Genomic DNA, 21,795 nt, shown 5'->3' with positions numbered 1-21,795 from the left:
CACTGTCTGTCTTGTGCATGTTGCTTATGTCTGAACCTCGGTGTGATTTGGCCTCCAGATTAAATAAAAATGGAAACTTGTTTTTGCAAATAAAATACAAAAAATATTATATTTTCTTACAGAATTCGACAAAGGTGGTTCAACATGTCAAAGTACTAAAGAGAAAAAATGTTGATAATATCCAGATGAATATCTAGTAGGCAGTAAAACTAAAAATTATTTTCTGACATGAAGAAAATTCAACGATAAATACTGAAAATAAATACTAAAGAACTATTTTTAAGTTATTCAATGATTTGAGCAGCTTTGAATGACTTTTAAGTATGTCTATATCTTGGTATTATTATCAAGTATTTATGTAAATTTTATTGCAATATGTAATTGGATACATACCTACTTATATAAGTAAACATATGACATTAAAGTCACTCTGAAAACTGAGCTTATAAGGAAACAATAAAATTCAGTAGCTTTTACATTTAAATTATAGCTTAAAACTTTCTGTCATTCTTAACTACACTGGATACAAAGAGTAAGATTTACACTTCCTTTTTCTATGTACAAAGAAAAGATATTCATAGAGTACATAACTACATACACAGTATATCTATGCTATCAAACTTTCACAGTGCAGGGCAATTAAGAAAAAATATCTAAATATCTAAAAAATATCTAAAAAGTCTCTGTGGGCAGAAGAAAGAAGGGCAACATGAAAAAAAAAAGACTGAGAAGTGCTGCCCTAACACACTGGAGAGTGCAAATTGAAAAGCAAGAACAAAAGTAGAAAGCAAGAGGGAACTCTCAGAAAATGGAAACCATGGGCTCCTATTTAAGACACAGGCCTGAAGGAAGGTCTTCAGGGAACCTAAAGAGCAAGTTCACAGAGTCACCCACCTCCCCAGGCCAGCAGCATCTGCAAGGTCCCCGATGGCCCCAGCCTGGTCCTTACTCCTGGCCCTGCTGCTGCTCAGCTGCAACGCCATCTGCTCTCTGGGCTGCCACCTGCCTCACACCCACAGCCTGGCCAACAGGAGGGTCCTGACGCTCCTGCGACAACTGAGGAGGGTCTCCCCTTCCTCCTGCCTGCAGGACAGGAATGACTTCGCATTCCCCCAGGAGGCGCTGGGTGGCAGCCAGTTGCAGAGGGCTCAAGCCATCTCTGTGCTCCACGAGGTGACCCAACACACCTTCCAGCTCTTCAGCACCGAGGGCTCGGCCGCTGCGTGGGACCAGAGCCTCCTGGACAAGCTCCGCACTGCACTGGATCAGCAGCTCACTGACCTGCAAGCCTGTCTGAGGCAGGAGCAGGGGCTGCAAGGGGCTCCCCTGCTCAAGGGGGACTCCAGCCTGGCTCTGAGGAAATACTTCCACAGAGTCACTCTCTATCTGCAAGAGAAGGGACACAGCCCTTGTGCCTGGGAGGTTGTCAGAGCAGAAGTCATGAGAGCCTTCTCTTCCTCAACAAACTTGCAGGAGAGATTCCGGAGGAAGGACTGACACACACCTGGTTCAACACGGAAATGATCCTCACAGACCAACAAGACCACATGCCTCCTGCGCGGCCTCGGGGAAGACTCTCATTTCTGCCGTCACTGAGCCCTGAAATGAATCAGGTTGTCAAATGTTTTCTGGAATATTAAGTAACATCATGTTCTACTCTATAGACACTGGTTCCTCACAGATGCCAAAGCTGATCTATCTATGTATTTAACTACCTGGACATTTATTTATCTATTTTAATATTTATTTAACTATTTATAAATATTTACATTATTTTGTTGATAAAATATTATGTATGTATACTGATGGGAAAATGGATATTTTGTATTTAGTCCGTTCATGATTTTTCTTCCTTTATTAAATTCTTACCCTAAAAGACTTACTTTGTTTTTTCATTAAAACAGAAACACCAATCCTGAATGGCAACCTGATTAAAAAATGCATTTTACAATTCTTTGAGCTCTCATTAGGATTTACAAGTTAGAAGCAAAAATATTCTAGCTCTAGCTATGTTGTTTCTTACTCTGAGGAACTTGAAGTGAACATAACCACTCCAATGCTTTTTGTAACTCTGATTTTTTTCAAAATAAGTAACCTAAAAACAATGATGAAAAAAAAATCCATTCTTCAGGATTTCATGAATTCTTGGGAAGGATTTTCTGCCTCTTGTTGGTTGTGGAACATTTTCCCCCGGAAAACAATTGGAGAGCTGCTTGAATTCGTGGTATTCAGTTGGCGAGAGGTCAGGTGAATATCTTATCCTCACACTCAAATATCACAATCATTCACTTCCTCCCAGTGTAGAAATCCCTATTTCTCTCCTCATTCACTCTGCATGAAGGTGTCCTCTCCATTCAGACAGCTGTGTCTTTCTCCATTACAGTTTCTGGTTGTCAATTTCCCCTTAAGCCTGCAAACCACCAACTAAAAGCAGAACCTGAGAGAAAGTTCTAGATCTGTCAGAGACTCTCCTATGACTTCACCTGCTCTGCCTGCCAAGCACTGCAGGTCCAGACTGTCCAGGCTCCCAGGGAAACACAGTACATAGAGGGAACCCCGCCCCCCAGTGAACAAGGGTGGCGACTCCAGGGGCTCCTCTGAGCCTCTACCTGGGCTCTCGCCCATGCTGATTGCACTAGGAGGAGCTCACCTCATTCAGGAATCTCACTTGCTCAAAAAGCCCAAAGCACCGGAAACTTGGAGTTGAAAGTCAGCAGCAGCTTGAGAACTTGGAAGGAGAACAAAGATGTTTAATTGTTCACTGGAGCAGCAGCGGGTCCTCAGGACACGGAACAACACCTGAAATACCCTGAGGCAAGTGCTTCTCCACAGCACTCCTTTTCAGAGAATGAGAAGACTGACGTGGATGCTGAGGACGGAGACAGAGCACGATGCCTGGCCTCTAGCTGTGTCCCCAGCACGGGTGACGTTCACACCACAGCAGCCTGCAGAGTCCTGGAAGGGGCGAGGGTCACTCCCTCATGCAGATTGCTTCTTCCCTAGGACCCAGCAAGTTATCACAGAGCAGGGCAAGAGGTGCCTGGGGACAGTGCAATCCAAGGAAGTTCTTAAATTCCATCATGGTGTCTGCATCTTTGAGAGACAAAATCAAACAAGACTGAATAGAAGGGACACAGGCAGGACTTTTAATACATTTAGCAACAGTGGGTCAGAGCTTTCTTCTCAGGACATATGTTAGTAACGTGCACACTGGAAGATCACAATTTCTCAAAGTAACAAAGATCTTTGTGGAAATTCATGTATTTAATGTAGGCAACCTTCAGGACATTGACGGATCAATCATCTTTCTCTTCTTTCTGGTTGGGACATATAGCACTCAGGAGCTATATGTAAAGTCAGAGGGACTTTTAAAATAATTTTATTTATTTATTCATTTTTCACTGTGCTGGGTCTTCATTGCAGCACGGCCTTTTCTCCAGTTGTGGCAAAGGTGGGTCCTCTCTAGTTGGGGCGCACAGGCTCCTCACTCTGGTAGCTTCTCTCATTGGGGAGCACAGATTCTAGTGCACTTGGCTTTGGTAGTGGTGGTCCCAGGGTCTAGAGCACAGGCTCAGTAGTTGCGGCACACGGGCTCAGCTGTTCTGCAGCACGTGGCTTCCTCTAGGACCACATGTGGTCCCAATGGCAGGTGGACTCCTTACCACTGAGCCACCATGGAAGCCCCTCAGAGAACATTTAAAGTACATTGAGAGGTTTGGAAACCTTCTTGAGGATTAGGGTCCGAAACAAGTAAAAAACATTCCTATATTAGTGCTAAAAATATCATTTCACTGAAAAATTATTTTCTAAATAAACTTTTCATCTCAATTCTACAGTATTACTTAATGATGTTTAATAGGTTGAGCTAGAGATATTTTAAAAAAGATAACTCTACAAGACTTTGAGGCTTATTTCACAATTTGAGCCAGTCTATCCCTGCTAAGAAGAACATTTTCACTGCTTCTGTCTAGGAAGCACACGTGTTCCTCCATCTTGGTCTCACACAGGCCTCCTCAACACACACATCTTGACCAGAATTTGGAAGATGGAGTAGTGGTTCCTCACTGGACTCCATCAGGAGACAACAGGATGACCCGTCTGGACTGGAGGTGAGAAATGCAGGTGAGAACAGCAGGTTACGTCAGGAGGTCTACTGGAAGGGGTCCTGGTCAACCAAAAAAAAAAAAAAAACCTCAAAAACCCAAAACCAGACTCCCGAGAATTCATTTAATTGGGAGTACTTGCTGAGGACTACAGGCTGGAGGTCAGCCTCTTCTCAGCTCTGAGAAACTGCCCCACAAACGTAGAGGAGGTCAGTATGCATGTGATTGTGGTGTCATCTGCAAATCTGAGGTTACTGATATTTCTCCCAGCAATCTTGATTCCAGCTTGTGCTTCCTCCAGCCCAGCATTTCTCATGATGTACTCTGCATATAAGTTAAATAAGCAGGGTGACAATATATAGCCTCGATGTACTCCTTGGCCTATTTGGAACAAATCTCTTCTTCCATGTCCAGTTCTAACTGTTGCTTCCTGACCTGCATACAGATTTCTCAAGAGGCAGGTCAGGTCGTCTTGTATGCCCATCTCTTGAAGAATTTCCCACAGTTTATTGTGATGCACATAGTCAAAGATTTTGGCATAGTCAGTGAAGCAGAAATAGGTGTTTTTCTGGAACTCTGTTGCTTTTTTGATGATCCAGCGGATGTTGGCAATTTGATCTCTGGTTCCTCTGCCTTTTCTAAAACCATCTTGAACATCTGGAAGTTCATGGTTCACGTATTACTGAAGTCTGGCTTGGAGAATTTTAGCATTACTTTACTAGCATGTGAGATGAGTGCAATTGTGCGGTAGTTGGAACATTCTTTGGCATTGCCTTTCTTTGGGATTGGAATGAAAACTGACCTTTTCCAGTCCTGTGGCCACTGCTGAGTTTTCCAAATTTGCTGACATATTGAGTGCAGCACTTTCACAGCATCATCTTTCAGGATTTGAAATAGCTCAACTGGAATTCCATCACCTCCACTAGCTTTGTAGTCATGCTTCCTAAGGCCCACTTGACTTCACATTGCAGGATGTCCGGCTCTAGCTGAGTGTGAGTGATCACACCATCATGATTCTCTGGGTCATGAAGATCCTTTTTGTACAGTTCTTCTGTGTATTCTTGCCACCCCTTCTTAATATCTTCTGCTTCTGTTAGGTCCATACCATTTCAGTCCCTTATTGAGCCCATCTTTGCATAAAATGTTCCCTTGGTATCTCTAATTTTCTTGAAGAGATCTCTAGTCTTTCCTGTTCTGTTGTTTTCCTCTATTTCTTTGCACTGATCATTGAGGAAGGCTTCTTATCTCTCCTTGCTATTCTTTGGAACTCTGGATTCAAATGAGTATATCTTTCCTTTTCTCCTTTGCTTTTCACTTCTCTTCTTTTCACAGCTATTTGTAAGGCCTCCTCAGACAGCCATTTTGCTTTTTTGCATTTCTTTTTCTTGGGGATGTTCTTGATTCCTGTCTCCTGTACAATATCACGAACCTCTGGCCATAGTTCATCAAGTTCTCTGTCTATCAGATCTAGTCCCTTAAATCTATTTCTCACTTCCACGGTATAGTCATAAGGGATTTGATTTAGATCATACCTGAATGGTCTAGTGGCTTTCCCCACTTTGTTCAATTTAAGTCTGAATTTGGCAATAAGGAGTTCATGATCTGAGCCACAGTCAGCTCCCAGTCTGGTTTTTGCTGACTGTATAAAAGTTTCTCCATCTTTGGTTGCAACGAATATAATCAATCTGATTTTGGTGTTGACCATCTAGTGATGTCCATGTGTGGAGTCTTTTCTTGTGTTGTTGGAAGAGGGTGTTTGCTATGACCAGTGCGTTCTCTTGGCAGAACTCTATTAGCCTTTGCCCTGCTTCATTCTGTACTCCAAGGCCAAATTTGCCTGTTACTCCAGGTGTTTCTTGACTTCCTACTTTTGCATTCCAGTCCTCTATAATGAAAAGGATATCTTTTTTGGGTGTTAGTTCTAGATGAACTTGTAGGTCTTCAAAAGCCCAGAGATAAATCCAAGAACCTATGGACACCTTATCTTTGACAAAGTAGGCAAGGATATACAATGGAAAAAAGACAACCTCTTTAACAAGTGGTGCTGGGAAAACTGGTCAACCACTTGTAAAAGAATGAAACTAGAACACTTTCTAACACCATACACAGAAATAAACTCAAAATGGATTAAAGATCTAAATGTAAGACCAGAAACTATAAAACTCCTAGTGGAGAACATAGGCAAAACACTCTCCGACATAAATCACAGCAGGATCCTCTATGACCCACCTCCCAGAATATTGGAAATAAAAGCAAAACTAAACAAATGGGACCTAATGAAACTTAAAAGCTTTTGCACTACAAAGGAAACTATAAGTAAGGTGAAAAGACAGCCCTCACATTGGGAGAAAATAATAGCAAATGAAAAAACAGACAAAGGATTAATCTCAAAAATATACAAGCAACACCTGAAGCTCAATTCCAGAAAAATAAATGACCCAATCAAAAAATGGGCCAAAGAACTAAACAGACATTTCTCCAAAGAAGACATACAGATGGCTAACAAACACATGAAAAGATGCTCAACATCACTCATTATTAGAGAAATGCAAATCAAAACCACAGTGAGGTACCATTACATGCCAGTCAGGATGGCTGCTATCCAAAAGTCTACAAGCAATAAATGCTGGAGAGGGTGTGGAGAAAAGGGAACCCTCTTACACTGTTGGTGGGAATGCAAACTAGTACAGCCACTATGGAGAACAGTGTGGAGATTTCTTAAAAAACTGGAAATAGAACTGCCATATGACCCAGCAATCCCACTGCTGGGCATACACACTGAGGAAACCAGATCTGAAGGAGACACGTGCACCCCAATGTTCATCACAGCACTGTTTATAATAGCCAGGACATGGAAGCAACCTAGATGCCCATCAGCAGATGAATGGATAAGGAAGCTCTGCTACATATACACCATGGAATATTACTCAGCCATTAAAAAGAATTCATTTGAATCAGTTCTAATGAGATGGATGAAACTGGAGCCCATTATACAGAGTGAAGTAAGCCAGACAGATAAAGAACATTACAGCATACTAACACATATATATGGAATTTAGAAAGATGGTAACGATAACCCTATATGCAAAACAGAAAAAGAGACACAGAAGTACAGAACAGACTTTTGAACTCTGTGGGAGAAGGTGAGGGTGGGATGTTTCGAAAGAACAGCATGTATATTATCTATGGTGAAACAGATCACCAGCCCAGGTGGGATGCATGAGACAAGTGCTCGGGCCTGGTGCACTGGGAAGACCCAGAGGAATCGGGTGGAGAGGGAGGTGGGAGGGGGGATCGGGATGGGGGATCGGGATGGGGAATGCGTGTAACTCTATGGCTGATTCATATCAATGTATGACAAAACCCACTGAAATGTTGTGAAGTAATTAGCCTCCAACTAATAAAAAAAAAAAAAAAATAAGAGGAACCATTCAACTTCAGCTTCTTCAGCATTACTCATCGGGGTATCGACTTAGATTACCGTGATATTGAATGCTTTTCCTTGGAAAACATTGCCTTTTTCATTATGAAGACATAAATACTTATTTTGTCTACATAAACGTATCATGGAATAGCATTTGTCCATTTATACTACAGAATAGTTGTAACACTTTCCAGGAAATGATTGTCAAAAGGTGGAATTCCTGGAATTCCCTGGCAGTCCAGTGGTTAGGACTCCATGCTTCCAGTGTAAGAAGCTCAGGTACCAGGATTATCTGTCCAGGGAACTAAGATTCTGCAAGCTGTGGAGTGCAGCCACCCCTTCACCTCCCCCCCAAAATAAAACAGGTATAAAGGAGTCTCTGAAACTGTGGTAAATGATTAGTCCTGAAGTCACAAGTATAACTAGTTTATACCCAGTCAGCAAAGAACGGTTGGTGTCAGTAAGTGGGGGAGGACTCATCCCCTCCAGGGAAGTTGCCAACATGAGGTGCCGAGAGGCTGATCCTGACACCTGTTACTCTTCCTCCCACCTCCTCCTCAGCCCTGCTTTACTGAGCAATCCACTCCCTTACGCAATATCTTCACTGCCTCCAACACAGGACCTGTGTTCTGTGATGCTTTCTAGCCTCAAAGGTTCTCTCAGTGGAAATCACTGGAAGACAGCACAAGTGAAGGGAGAGTTCTCGAAGTTTCAACACCTTTGAATTGCATCTCTGCTATTTCACAGCAGTGTGACCCTGAAAAATGTCACAAACACTAAGGAGAAGGACAATGGCAACCCACTCCAGTATTCTTTCTTGAAAATCCCATGGACAGAGGAGCCTCGTGGGCTACAGTCCTTGGGTCACAAGTCAGACAGGACTGAACCAACTTAGCATGCACGCAGGCATGCATGCTGTCTTGATCTTCTTCTCTAATACGGGGAAAATTACAGTAGTTTTTCATAGGACTACTGTTTGGATCAATGAGTCCATATTACAAGAGGCATAAAATATGCCTGGCAGAAATAATCAGGACAGTGAGAGTCCAGGGTAGCTGCCCACAGTGGGGAGACAGGACAGCTGGCCTGAGGCAGTGACTGAAAGGCAACACTAGAAAGACGCTAGGTCTTCGGTAAAAATATTTAACTCGGGTGCTAGTTTCACAGTATATTCAGTGTGTGAACTCTCCTGTGCTCAATGCTGAAGACAGTTCCAATTTCTGTGCTTCAGACTTCTAGAAGTATTCTTAGGAAGTCATAGAAATTCTTTGAGAAAGAAGGAGTAGTAGAAAACGCTTTGATCTACTATAAAAATGCATAATAGGGAAATCATAGAGATCTGATATAAATGCAGAATATCACACACATTACTCATTAATAATGTTTCTTGCTTCTTTAGTATGAGTACTACTCTACTACTCCTTTAAGAAACTTCTAAAATTACCTTCTCTACTCTGTTGGGCTTCAGACTTTCAGCAGCAAAGCAGAGTCAGGAGGAAAAGAGCAAGGGCCATGAAGTGTGAGGTTCTGCTCTCCAAGCCTGGGCTGTCCTGGGTTTGATCCTACCTGTTTTCCATAAAAACTTCAGTCCCTAAGTGCGGGCAGTGTCACCCCCAGAGTCAGTCCTTCTCAGAAATTAGTGCTTTTAGAGGAGAGATTGCTACAAGTATGTGCAGGTGTCTTATAATGCAAGTGAGTGTCTTTCTCCGAACAAGTGGCCATGAAGTCAATTTTATTGGTCAAAATACATAAACCACGCACATGCATATTGCCAACTGTTCACAATAACAATGGCTAAATTAACCTATACTCAAGACCATTTAAGTCCTTATATGTGCTCACACATTAACCAAAATAGGATCTTATCATCCTTTTTAGTTTTTGCCAATCTGACTGGTGACACAGAGCATCTAGCAGCAACCATTAGTTTTCCTGTTCCTAATTGATGGTGGTTGTCATCCGTCATACTCCAGCCTTCTAGTCCACCTCTTGGAATTGGTTCGGGAGAACTCTGAAAGAAAAACAATCTGCAGCCAAAGGAGAAATGTACTGGAAGGAACTGGAGCCCCAGCATCACAGAGTAGAGCTCAGAAGAAGAGCTGTGGAGTTGAGACTTCAGTTTTAAGACCAGTATGCTAGAATAGGTGACAACCTTTCCCCATCATATCCACTGGAAATGCAGGTTTCTTCTGTGAATTTCTGACCCATACACAATGCACCCTTTGCTCTTGCATTGTTACTTACCCACGTAAAGATGTTCATTATTCATTTTTGTTCAAACTCCGTGATCTCCAGCTAGAAGACACACAGATTTCAAGGTTTTTAACCAGATCCCAGGCTCCACACTCACACTACCCTCCTGCCATCTGGCTGGTATCTAGTCTGAGTTTCATTTGTGACAAAGACACTTGTGGTTTTCCTGTGTTCAGGGCCCAGAAATGTTTTCTTTTCAAACTCATGAGCTAGATCATGACCTGCTCTGGTTTTCAGGGCTTTAGAAATCAGCCTTGATGGTGATGCCTTCCGAAGATGCATGCTGGAATCATATACCCAACTGTCTATTTCACAGTTGATACCTACTGAGCACACATGATGCTGAAATCAAAAGCATTTTGATTGCAGCTTTTTAAGCAACTTATCCATATGATCTGACATTCTGAAAAAGTTAATGAACCTTTCCAATGAAAAACAGACTACATAGAAAAAGGAATGTTTAATAGATGATCCTTGGTTAAAAGACATGAGAGGGAAAAGGATTTTGAGACTGGTTGAGATTAAGTTGAGATTGGTTATTTAAGATAATTACTGGGTCATAATTTATCAAAGATGGCATTCCTTCAGTGAGGAGAGATATATACAAAGTAGCTATTTTGAAAACATTACTGATGATTTTGCTTCCATTAAAGCAAGGAACATAAAAGTACTGTTGGGGCATAAGGAAAATATTTCAACTTGGTGCGAGTTTAAGACTTATCTATTTTAAAAGATTTTTCAAACAATTAATATTACAGGAGAAATTTACCTTTTATATTACTATTGAATGAAATAATTTTCTCAACCCTGGGAGCTCCTTTAAGTCTCAGTCTTGTCCCCAGTCTTCCTTCCCACTGGAGGATCCCAATATCTAGTAGATTTCTGTCCGGATTGTAGATGCCTTTCCCATTGTCCCTGAATTAGTCCTTTTCCCCAGAAACAGCCCTGAATCTGAAAACATACCACAACATGCTCTGATTTTCAGCCATCTGCTGCTGCTACTGCTAAGTCGCTTCAGTCGTGTCCGACTCTTCGCGATCCCGTGGACTGCAGCCTACCAGGCTCCTCTGTCCATGGGATTTTCCAGGCAAGAGTACTGGAGTGGGGTGCCATTGGATTTCCAGCCATCAATCGCAGCATAAACGGGCACCGCTGTAAATCGCTCTGGGTAAAATCTCCTCCCAGGAAGGGGAGGGTGGATACAAGGGCAGGTGCAGACATCAAAGGCTCTGACAGAAGCAGCGGCAAAGCTGCCCTGGGCAGTCGGGCCCGAAAAAGAACTTTCCTCTCTGCTCGCGCGGCCCCAGGCGCTCCCTGGGCTCAGGCGGCTCCCTCCGAGGGCGACCCCCGAGTTCTCCCGGAGGATCCGCCGCCCGAGTTGGCCGCTCTGTACCTGGAGGCGGGTCCAGCTGGGTTTGCGGCGCCGGTCTGTCAGTTCCTGAGAGATCGGGCGCCCCCTCCCGGCCGTTGGGGCGCAGCGAAAGGAGCTTGGAGGGCGGCTTAGCTCAGGGCAGGACCTGAGCTGTTTCCCTGAGGCCCAGGGCAAGTGCTGACTTTCTGAACTCCTGTTTCCTGCTGATGGCCATGGGGATGCTCTGCTCCATCCCTCACAACTCACCCGTTAGCATGCGTCGCCTAGTATTCTTCCAGTCATTTCCCATATTCATGTAATTTGGTAGCATTAAGTATGCTTTACCTATATCCACAAGTACCGTCAGCTTGGGGTTTTCTACAGTGGATTCACTGAACGTTTGTAATCGAATCTCGCGCAGTGGTCATAACTCTCAAGGACCTTGTCCATCACGTATCTATTTTATGGTGAGGATCACTTAACAATCTATGAGTGATCTTGGATAGTGAACTATGATTATTTTATATTTATTAGAATTATTAATTTTGACAAGCACAGTTAGACTCTCAGTAATAACTACCACTTGATAATTTCATTTTGCTTCTTCTAAAAAATAATCAGGATACTTTGTAAATCGCTCAGCTTATCTAGAATTTGGAGGGAGGAGTTAATTAATGGAAATAAGAGCTTTGTAACATCGAGGTATGAAACAAAAAGGAACATCTTGTGTTAGAAGTAAAGTAGGGGAATAAGTGAGAGTTCAGTACATGCAGTGTGCTCAGGTGTTTATGCTGTGGATAGGGAGTTTGGAATCTGACCTATTAGGTTTTGAAACCTGGATTTGCAAATTCATTCTTAGATTATTTTATTCAAATAAAGTCTTAGCAGTGGGCTCTTGAAAAGGAGAATATCAACTCAGTTTCAACTATGTTGGAAGGATTAAGTGAGTCCCTTACAGAGGCTAAGGAATTTGTCGTTGTTGTCACTGTCATTTTTGATGAACACTGATAGTCTGTGGAATTTGTCTGGCAAAAGTACTAGTCGCTCAGTTGAGTCTGACTCTTGGTGACCCCATAAACTGTAGCCTGCCAGGTTCCTGTGCGCAAGGAATTCTCCAAGCAAGAATCCTGGAGTGGGTACCATTTCCTTCTCCAGGGGAACTTCCCAACGCATGGATTGAACCTTGGTCTCCTGCATTGCAGGTGGATTCTTTACCATCTGAGCCACCAGGGAAGCCTGGTAGATCCTTGGTAATTAGGTTCACAGTACAACATGAATAACAGTTAATTAGTAAACAATTCAGGGTGGATGTGCCATAAAAATGAGGGTAGCATCAGGCAATGTATTCTTTTTCCGCAAATAAATACCGAGAAGGAAACATATCCTAATGAATCTTTACCATAAACACAATACCTTGGTATCTTCTTATTACCATGTTATAGACTAAATGTGTGTGTGTTCCCCAAATTCATATATTGAAACCCTACTCCTTAAGACTTCCCTGATGGTCCAGTGGCCAGGATTCCATGCTCCCAAAGCAGGGAGCCTGAGTTGGATCTCTGTTCAGGGAACTAGATCCTGCATGAGGCAGGCAAGACTTCCCATGGCCCAAGTAAAGAGCCTGCATGAAGCAAAGAAGATGCAATATCCAGCATGCTTCAACTAAGACCTGGCCCAGCCAAATAAGCACATAAATATTTTTAACATTCTTCAAAAACCTGCAGAAACCCAACCCATGAATGTGATCATATCACAAACTGGAATATTAAAGAAATCATTAGGGTTAACAATCAATAAAATGCAGCTCTTACTTTTAATATCATAATTTTACTGTTAACCAGATTAAGATCAGGATCTTTTGGAGTCATTTCATTCCCTATCATTCTCGTTTTTCAAAGCATCTTCTCATTGCCCAAGTGGATTTATCAACTACACAGATGCTAGGCAAGGCTGGTCTCCTCAACCCTGCCAGAAAGGGTTTGTGTCCTAGAAACTGGGGTTCTGATTGCCCATCTCTCTTCCATCTCCCCTTATGCTGATCACATGTGGATTAAAGGAAAGGAAAATCAGCTAGCTGGTCTTCCAAAGCTGAAGGCAGTCAACTGACTCAGGACTTGGCCTTCATTGAGCTTCTGTAAGAAGCAGCCCTGTCCCAGGCTTTCTATTGTTCATATTGGCCTCATCCTCCCCCTCTGCCACAGCCTACTCCCCAGGCATGCCTCACTGCAGTTTGCTATCTCAGAATACCTCATTACGTCAGGGGAAAACCACTTCCCTTCTTCCATATTCAAGACATTGAGACTTACCCTTGTTTTTTGTTGCCCACAAAACAACTGTGCAATTTTACTTTCTAGGAAAGTTGCAAAGAGAAACAAGAAAGTGATAGAGATGCAGCCCCTCTGACTTTCTTTACTTCCCTTTATTGTTCTTGTCTCATCATGAAATAGAATCAGAGCAGAAGAGGAATACCAACATTGTCCAATAAGTCACTAAGTGAATATAAACAGTTTAAATGAAAAATTATGCTCTGGTAAAGGAAAGAAGGCTATTTTTCCTGATCTAGTGACCTGGGTCTCACTGCCTTGCAACCTCAGAGGAGACAGAAACAGAGGAACAGAGATGCCCAGTAGAATCAACTGCCCGAATAAATGACTGAAACTCATTAGATTCTGTGACATAAGCTTCCAATGAGGGACAACACCATCACTGAATCTCCTTCCTCCAGCTCAGAAACTCTGAGCAGAGCAAGTGTTGAAGAGTTTAAGTAAAAGATTTGAATAATAAACCCTATATTTGGCAAAGTAAATATTATTTATCTACGAAAAAGTAAAATAATTGCAGTTGGAAACTCCTCCACCAACTTGCGCAAACATACTTTGGCTCTCAGCTTCTGAGCAGTGCTGACAACTTGGAAACCTGGGGAAATTGGTCAGGAGAAGAAGAGGTCACCACCGAGAACTAGGGTCCTTCAAACAACCACTCCAGTGGAGCGGGTGGGGTTTCAGGAAGACTATCTTCCCAATAAGTAAACAAGCCCTCCACAGAAAGGAGATTCTTGTCCACAGGATGTGGTGGGCCTGTCCTCAGGGAGGGAGTCCAGCAGGTGAGGAAGGGACTCACTCACTCCAGAGGACAGGCTGTGGCTCTGTGTGATCTCTCCCTTGTGAGTGAGGTGCTGCTGGGGAAATACAATTATCTTGGAATTAGAATCTCCTCACCCATGTGCCCTGAGAAGAATTAGGATTCTGGTGGGTGTCCTGGCCCAGTCTGTGGAGGACCACAGGTGTCCAATAAGAAAATGGTGGGAAGAAAGGGTGATGTCTCTAATAGACCTGCCCTCGTGGTTTCCTGAAGGGCAGGGATCTGCAGGAATGTGTTCCAGAAGGAAGAGAAATGTGGGAGGAGTTCAAGGACTGATAATAATCAGCTTCTTCTCTAAGTCAAACACTAAGGAAAACTCATCCTTTGTTTCCAAGAGCTTAACTGCCAGAATGATCTGGTAAATCCCTTACAAATAGGGAAACGATAGGGCTGACAGAGCCTGGCTTCCTATGGAAACTAAGAGGGAAAAAAGGAGCCTAAGAGCAAGCCAACAATGTGTTCATGGATGAGAGGACAGCAACACTTATGAATGAGAGATGAAGGGCAATAACCTGTGTGATATCACATGTCCATCAATTCTGACTTAAGACACAGATCCTATCACAGTCTAGAAGAAAGAAAATTTCTTTGACTATATAGAAAATACGTAACAGAAAACCAAAAAGGAAGTAAAAGTGTATAGAAATGATTAGAAAATGAAAACTACTGTGTTCCCTATTTAATGGCCTTGCTTAGAAAGCATGGCATCAGAGAACCTACCTCAAGGTTCAGCAGACGCTGTCTCCGCCAGCCCAGCAGCAGCCTCATCTTCCCCATGGCCCTCGTGCTCTCTCTACTGATGGCCCTGGTGCTGGTCAGCTACGGCCCTGGAGGATCCCTGGGCTGTGACCTGTCTCTGAACCACGTGCTGGCTGCCACTGAGAAGAACCTCACTCTCCTGGACCAAATGAGGAGACTCTCCCCTCACCTCTGTCTGCAGGAGAGAAAAGACTTCGCTTTTCCCCAGGAGATGGTGGAGGGCGGCCAGCTGCAGGAGGCCCAGGCCATCTCTGTGCTCCACGAGATGCTCCAGCAGAGCTTCAACGTCTTCAACACAACGCGCTCCTCTGCTGCCTGGGACACCACCCTCCTGAAGCAGCTCTGCACTGGATTGGGTCAGCAGCTGGCTGACCTGGACTACTGTTTGCAGCAGGTGACGGGAGAGGAAGACTCTGCCCTGGGGAGGAAGGGCCCCACAGATGCCGTGAGGAGGTACTTCCAGGGAATCCATGTCTACCTGAATGAGAAGGAATACAGCGACTGTGCCTGGGAAATTGTCAGATTGGATATAAGGAGAGCCTTTTCTCTCTTCATCAACCAGCTTGCAAGAACGTTTAAGAATGTAGGATGGAGACTGATCTGACCTTGACATGACTCTCACTGACTAAGATGCCACATCACCCTCATATACCCACCTGGGGTCATTTCAGAAGACTCTGAATTCTGCTTCAGCCACCAAATTTATTGAATTAACTCAGCCAATACATGTCAGTGGTAATAAGCAAGGAGATATAAAAGTACCCAGGTGCACGAGTATCAGTCTATAAGCAACAACTGCTTTGATGTTATTGATATTTTATTTATTTAATGTTATTGTATCTCAATATTTCATATTTTCATATAAAAGATGTGTGTGCTTACATTGTATTAAAATTTAGAAAATATATTCCCCTTTCTATGATTCAAATTGTAATTTGTTTTATTTATTGAATACTTATCAAGGTCAACTTCTTGAGTTTTTTTATTTTAAAAAACTAAGTCCTTATTTTGTCTATATATACCTATCACAAAACAGTATTTGTTCATTTTATACTGTGGAACAGTTCTATGACTTTCTAACAAATGTCTGTCAAAAGGTGGAATTCTTCAAGCTTTCTGGTGGTGCAGTTTTTAGCACTCTGAGTTTTCCCTCCAGGTTGCCTTGGTTGAGAACTAAGATCTTCTAAGCTGTTGAGGGTGCCAAGAAAAAAACAGGTAGAAAGGAGATTATGAAATTGTACAAAATGGTTCATCTTGATGTCATAGGCATAACTAATCCATACCCACTCATTACAGAATGGTTGATATAAATGTCTGAGGGAAGCAGTCCCCTCCTGCAGGAAAGCTGACGACATGCGGTGTTGATGGCCGCTCCTGACTCCTATTACTCTGTCTCCCACCTTCTCCTCAGCCCTGCCTCCTCAGGACTGAGCAGGTCACCCCCTCACACAGCGCCTTCACTGCCTCCATCTCAGGAGCTCCGTTCTGTGCTGGTTTCTTCTAGCTGCACGGTGTAGTCAGAGTGGAAGCCACAGGAAGAGAGCCCAAGGGAAAGGAGAGTTCTAGAAATTCCAAAACCTCTGAATCCCAGCCCTGCTATTTACCAACAGTGTGACCCTGAAAAGTCTCACAAACACAACAGGTCCGTTTCCTCATCTTTAGTACGCAGACAATAAGAGTAGTTTTCACAGGATTACTGTTTGGATTCAATGAGTTCACACACAAGAATCATCAAGTGCTCCTGGCAGAAATCATCAGGACTGTGAGGATCACAGTGTGGCTGCCCGCAGGGAGGAGGCAGGACAGCTGGCCTGAGACAGTGACTAGAAGGGGACACTGCAAAGGTGCTGCGCCCCCGGCAAAGGTATTTTCCTTTCACCTTGGGTGCTAGTTCCAAAATGCTTTCAGTGTGAGAACCTTCCTTGGCTGTATGCTGAAAAGCATTCCAATGTCTGGGTTTCATATCTCTAGAAAGCACTCCTATGAGTTCATCAAACACTCTTTGAGAAAGATGAATTAGTAGAAAATGCTTTGATGTAGTACAAAGATGAATAATAGGGAAAGAATAGAGATCTCATATCAATGCAGAAAATCAAACACATGCACAGGCAGGAAGGAAAGAGCAGGTGCTGTGAAATGGATTTCTGCCCTCCAGTCCTGCGGTGTCCCGGGTTGGATCCTAGTTCTCTTTTCAATAAAGCCCCTTGTCTATACTTGCTGGCAATGTCACCTCCTGGAGCCTCTGCATTGCTACTGAAAGACCAAAACCCAACAACGAGTCCAGAAACCAACTGTTACCTCCTCATACTAAAGACATGAGAAACATTATTAATGAATGAAGTATGAATCCTAAAATAGTTTTACCAGTTAAACTGCTTGAAAACAACAATCCTGCTGCATTTTTTCTTTTCATTTTTTGTGGGTTACTGTTGTCTTCTCAGGTGACCAGTGTATTTGTTATCTCGTCATCTCTTTACTTTTCCCTCAATTCTCTGCATCATTTAGTCCAGTTGATTTTTCTGTCCTATCCTACAGTTTTCTCAGCTTTAAAATAGGAAGAAGTGGATATATGTGTACTCAGAGCTGGTTTACACGGTTGTACACAAAAATCAACACAACATTGTAAAGCAATTATTCTCCAATTAAAATCAAAATAGGGATAATGAGAATACTGTACTCCATTCAATATACCATCTCATGTCATTTAATCTATATGATGTTAATACAACAACTTACAAAATTATCAGATATGAGTCAATTATATAAAGCATCAGGGACACAGTAAACATTAACACATTAAAATTAAACATACTAAAATGAGAGTTGTTACTGTGACAGGTGTATACAGAGCTCTGACCATTATTTCATATCTACCTTAGAGAGGATTATGCCATATCTGTGCCTTGCTCAATTCTAATTTTTAATGCAAAACTTCTACTTCTACAAATTAGAACAGGTTAGTCTTCTCTAGGATTGTACAAAGAATATCTACACATTTTTAAATTTTACTAGCAAATGAAATAATCTCACAGCTGTAGCAAGCACGCCGAGATATTTACTGGGCATCAAGTCACCATACAATCAGTGCATTTAGCATATAAGGTTTCTATTAAGTAGCAAATGGTACATTAAGTGGAAACCTACATTATGCTGAACACAAAAACATCTTGATTATGAATTTTAAAGCAACTTATCTGTATGAAATGACATTTTTAAAAGTTCATAAAACTCTCCAATGCAAGACCATGTATAAATTTGAAAGCTTAACATAAGATCCTAGGCTAAAAGAGAAGAAAAGAAAGAAAGATTTTGAAAATTGAGATTAATTATTTTAGGTAGTTACTGGGTCATAAGTTTGTCAACTACAGGTTTTGCTCAACTGAACTGAGATGAACAAAGAAGTCATTTTGAAAACATTTGCATTTGATCTTGTTTTGGCATAAGGAAAATATGTAAACTTGGTGTGAGTTTCAAACTTATTTATACATTTTAAAATATTTTTCAACGAGTTGAACATTGAAGGAGAAATTAACCATTTATATTAAATGAAATCATTTTCCCTTTCCTGTAAGTCTCAGTCTTGTCCTCAAGTCTTCCCACAAGAGGGCCCCAATATCTAAAGATGCCAGTCCAGACTTTAGGTGCCTTATCCCCTTTCCCCGAATCAGTCCTTTCCCCAGAAACAACCCTGAATCTGAAAACACACCCCAACATGCTCTGATCTCCAGCCGTGAATCACTGCATAAACGGGCACTGGGGTAAAGCGCCCTGGCTAAAATCTCCTCCCAGGAAGGGGAGGAAGGACACAGAGGCAGGTGCAGAAATCACAGGCTCCAAGCAAAGTGACTGCAAAGCTGCCCTGGGCTGTTGGCCGGAAAAGGGAGTTTCCTCAGTGCTCCCGGGGTTCCATGTGCTCCCGGGGCCCCAGCAGCGCCTTGCCCAGGCCTGGGGCTCCTGCCCACTGGGACTCCCCTGTTCTCCTTGGTGGATCTAGCACTCGAGCTCAAGGCGCTTGACCCGCAGGTGGTGCCCGCTGGGCGGGCAGGGCCAGTTGGTCTGTTACAGGGAGATCTGCGGTGCCCATCCCAGCCGCAGAGGCAGGGGGAAGGCAGCTTTGAGCTCCTTGTAGAGCTGGAGCCCTGGGACTCAGTTACACTGAAGCGCTGAGTTTGGCGATTTCTGATCTCTCAGAGGGTGGCAATGGTGATGATCACCATTCTCCAGGGCTGGAGAACATCACCCTCCATGTCATCAGGGAAGGGGTTGGCATCTGGTGAGCTTGGTGATCCTGCAGATGTTGGGCTCTGCCAGCCTTTATCCAGCTGTTCCCAGCAACTTCCCGCATATAAGATCTTTAAATAGGCCAGAATTGTCATTTTCTGCACTTTTCTCAATTTTCTTTTCATGGAGAAACTTTTTCCTTCCATCCTGGCCATCAGAGAATGTCACAGCTTTGATGCTTCTTTTGTGTTTTTACAATGGAAATGAAATATACTCACGGAAAAGTCTTAATCCAAAAGGAGCTATTCATCTATATGAGTCAACTCAGCTTGAAATAAAAACCTGAAGCTCTATCTAACTCACTTCTTTAGTCTAAAAGAGAACTCAAAGGTGTGACTACATAGTCTATTGTGACAGTTTAAATTGCTCCAAAATATATCTAACCACTACTCTCTGGATGTCTGTTTAAGGTCTAATACATAAGGTTTGAATTTTTCCACAATGATTTTCAGGACCATAGTTCTTGCTTTCTGATGGTCTACAGATAACTGTGACATAATACGGAACATGGGTTAATTCATACAGTTTCTTTATTCTGTCACCAAAGTGTGCTGACCACACACACATAGGTGACAATGTGCTTGGAGATGTGCATTCCAGAAGAGTCAGGCACGAATGGTGACTGCCCTCCTGGGAGCAGGGAAGAGGTCATCGAGGCAGGATGAGGAGGAAGGAGGCAGCAGGAGCTCAGAGCAGCTGAGGGCCGGATCTCAGGGCTGATGAAGAGGAGGGCCTGGGGGCGGCAGGAAGTCTACTCTCACACTATCTGGGGCTCCTGATGTAGCGGACACCAGACGTTCATTTTGTCTTCAAAAACATCAAGACCACTTTAGTAGCAGCCACAGAGGACATCCTTCACTTCAAATAATACAAAGTTTGCAAATTAGGCTGAGAATGTGAAACGTAGTGAATGATAGCAGTCTTTCATATCAATATAACCAATAGGAACCTCTTTACTCCACCCTTAGTCCAGCCAGGAGAAACTCTGCCTGCAGGGCTCTTAACACTGTCAAGGATCTGCATGTTGAATCCCTAAGTGTTAATTCCAGGAGAGGGACTGCCTGCAGGACTTTGAAGGGGCCCAGGAGCCCACGTTTCCTTCCTTTAATCAGTGCCTCGTACGGTATGGAGAGAAATCCCACAGTACTTTAAGTTCTTTGCAGTGAACCAGATTTTAGGCAGTTGTCTAATACAACACCATTGCTCTGTTAATAAATGAGAGAAAAGAAGCAGTCCCTTTCTTCAACCTCAGTAAGTTTTAGACCACCTCTGATACTACTTTTTAAGATACAGATTGTGTTATACTTCAAAATAATACTGAGAGAAAAAGAAACCAAATTTGTAGTTAGTTAAATGAAATTTTTTTTCTAAAAGAAAAAAAAATGACTTAAAAAAAATAAAACATGTGGAGAGAAGGAAATTGGCTAAAATGCTGTGTTTTGAGGCCCACCAAAACCAAAGTCTAGGAGAGGGGACTGCCCAAAAGATTCTGAAGGAGCAGATCCCAAGATTCCACGCTTACAGCAGTCCTGGAACATTATGAAAACAAATCTTACAGCACTTGAATCCTTTTGCTTGGGGCCAGCATCTTGAAAAATTGTCTTACAAAATAATAGCTGCTCTGTGAAGAGTACAAATGAGGTAAACATTTCCTAACATCATCCTCAGTTAGTCTTAGACCATCTCTGGTGACATTATTTTAAGACATAGATTTTTTTTTTTAATGGTTAAAGAGACCAGGAAATCGGTTATAAAATGTGACAGAGGGGAGGAGGACAAGAAATGGGACATTCGTATACTTTCCCTGCCACCAGGGAAGCTGGCAACAGTACTTCTGAAGCTATTTCTTGGGTTAGTATTGGGGAAAAGTAAGAAAGGACTTCTCTTGAGTATGAAATGTTAAAAGGCACCAAGTCTAAGACATCAAGATAAATAACATTGTAACTCAATATTAAAAAAATGAAAATACCAAAATATATGCACTAAACAAAACATCAAAATGTTCAAGAAAGACAAGAAATGCCCTTTCATTTGCAAGACCATATGTGTCTTACGAAGAAAGGCTTCTCACTGCCAATGAAATCTGGGCAATTTTCATTTCACTTACAAAATTCTTCCCAAAGAAAATGAAAAGATCAGACCTGGTAAATGCCCTCAACGCTTTGTACAGGACACTGCCTCTTCTTCCTTTCGTTCCTCTCTCTCTCTCTCTCTCTCTCTTCCATCCATCTTCCTTTCTTTTTGACTGCACAGTACTGCATGTGGGATGTTAGTTCCCAGCCACACATCAGATTTGCACCTCCTGCATTGAAAGCACAGTCTTAATCATTGGACCAGGGACATCTGCACTAATTCCTTTTGCTACACTACACTCAAGGTGGAGTGCTGGCAGCGGTGTTTCAGAAACTCGAGTTACATAATAATTATTTAAGACTGTCACAGACGCACAAGAAATTGTCAAAGAAGTGATCTGGAATATATTA

The 21,795-nt window shown here is 42.6% G+C and overlaps 1 protein-coding gene, 1 long non-coding RNA gene and 1 pseudogene across 2 annotated transcripts; 2 read left to right on the top strand and 1 right to left on the bottom strand.

Moving 5' to 3' along the window:
- Positions 1-927: 927 nt before the first annotated feature.
- LOC133048612 (interferon alpha-1) lies at positions 928-1,497 on the top strand. Its single transcript, XM_061132360.1, has one exon. It carries the CDS (start codon positions 928-930, stop codon positions 1,495-1,497), a length of 570 nt encoding a protein of 189 aa, XP_060988343.1.
- Positions 1,498-9,310: 7,813 nt separating this feature from the next.
- On the bottom strand, positions 9,311-10,868 carry LOC133048675 (uncharacterized). The gene is made up of 3 exons (XR_009691089.1): positions 10,744-10,868; positions 9,772-9,822; positions 9,311-9,538 (listed from the first exon to the last, which is right to left on the bottom strand). It is a non-coding gene; the product is annotated as an uncharacterized LOC133048675 (long non-coding RNA).
- Positions 10,869-15,047: 4,179 nt separating this feature from the next.
- Positions 15,048-15,618, top strand: LOC133048544 (interferon omega-1-like; annotated as a pseudogene).
- The last annotated feature ends 6,177 nt before the right edge of the window (positions 15,619-21,795 follow it).

The sequence above is a fragment of the Dama dama genome, chromosome 29 (assembly GCF_033118175.1).
Source record: "Dama dama isolate Ldn47 chromosome 29, ASM3311817v1, whole genome shotgun sequence".
In the NCBI taxonomy this organism is placed as follows: domain Eukaryota; kingdom Metazoa; phylum Chordata; class Mammalia; order Artiodactyla; family Cervidae; genus Dama; species Dama dama.
This window is presented reverse-complemented; position numbering and strand designations above follow the sequence as displayed.

Coding starts and splice junctions, on each gene's coding strand:
- LOC133048612 (XM_061132360.1), top strand. CDS start 928: ATGGCCCCAGCCTGGTCCTTACTCCTGGCCCTGCTGCTGCTCAGCTGC.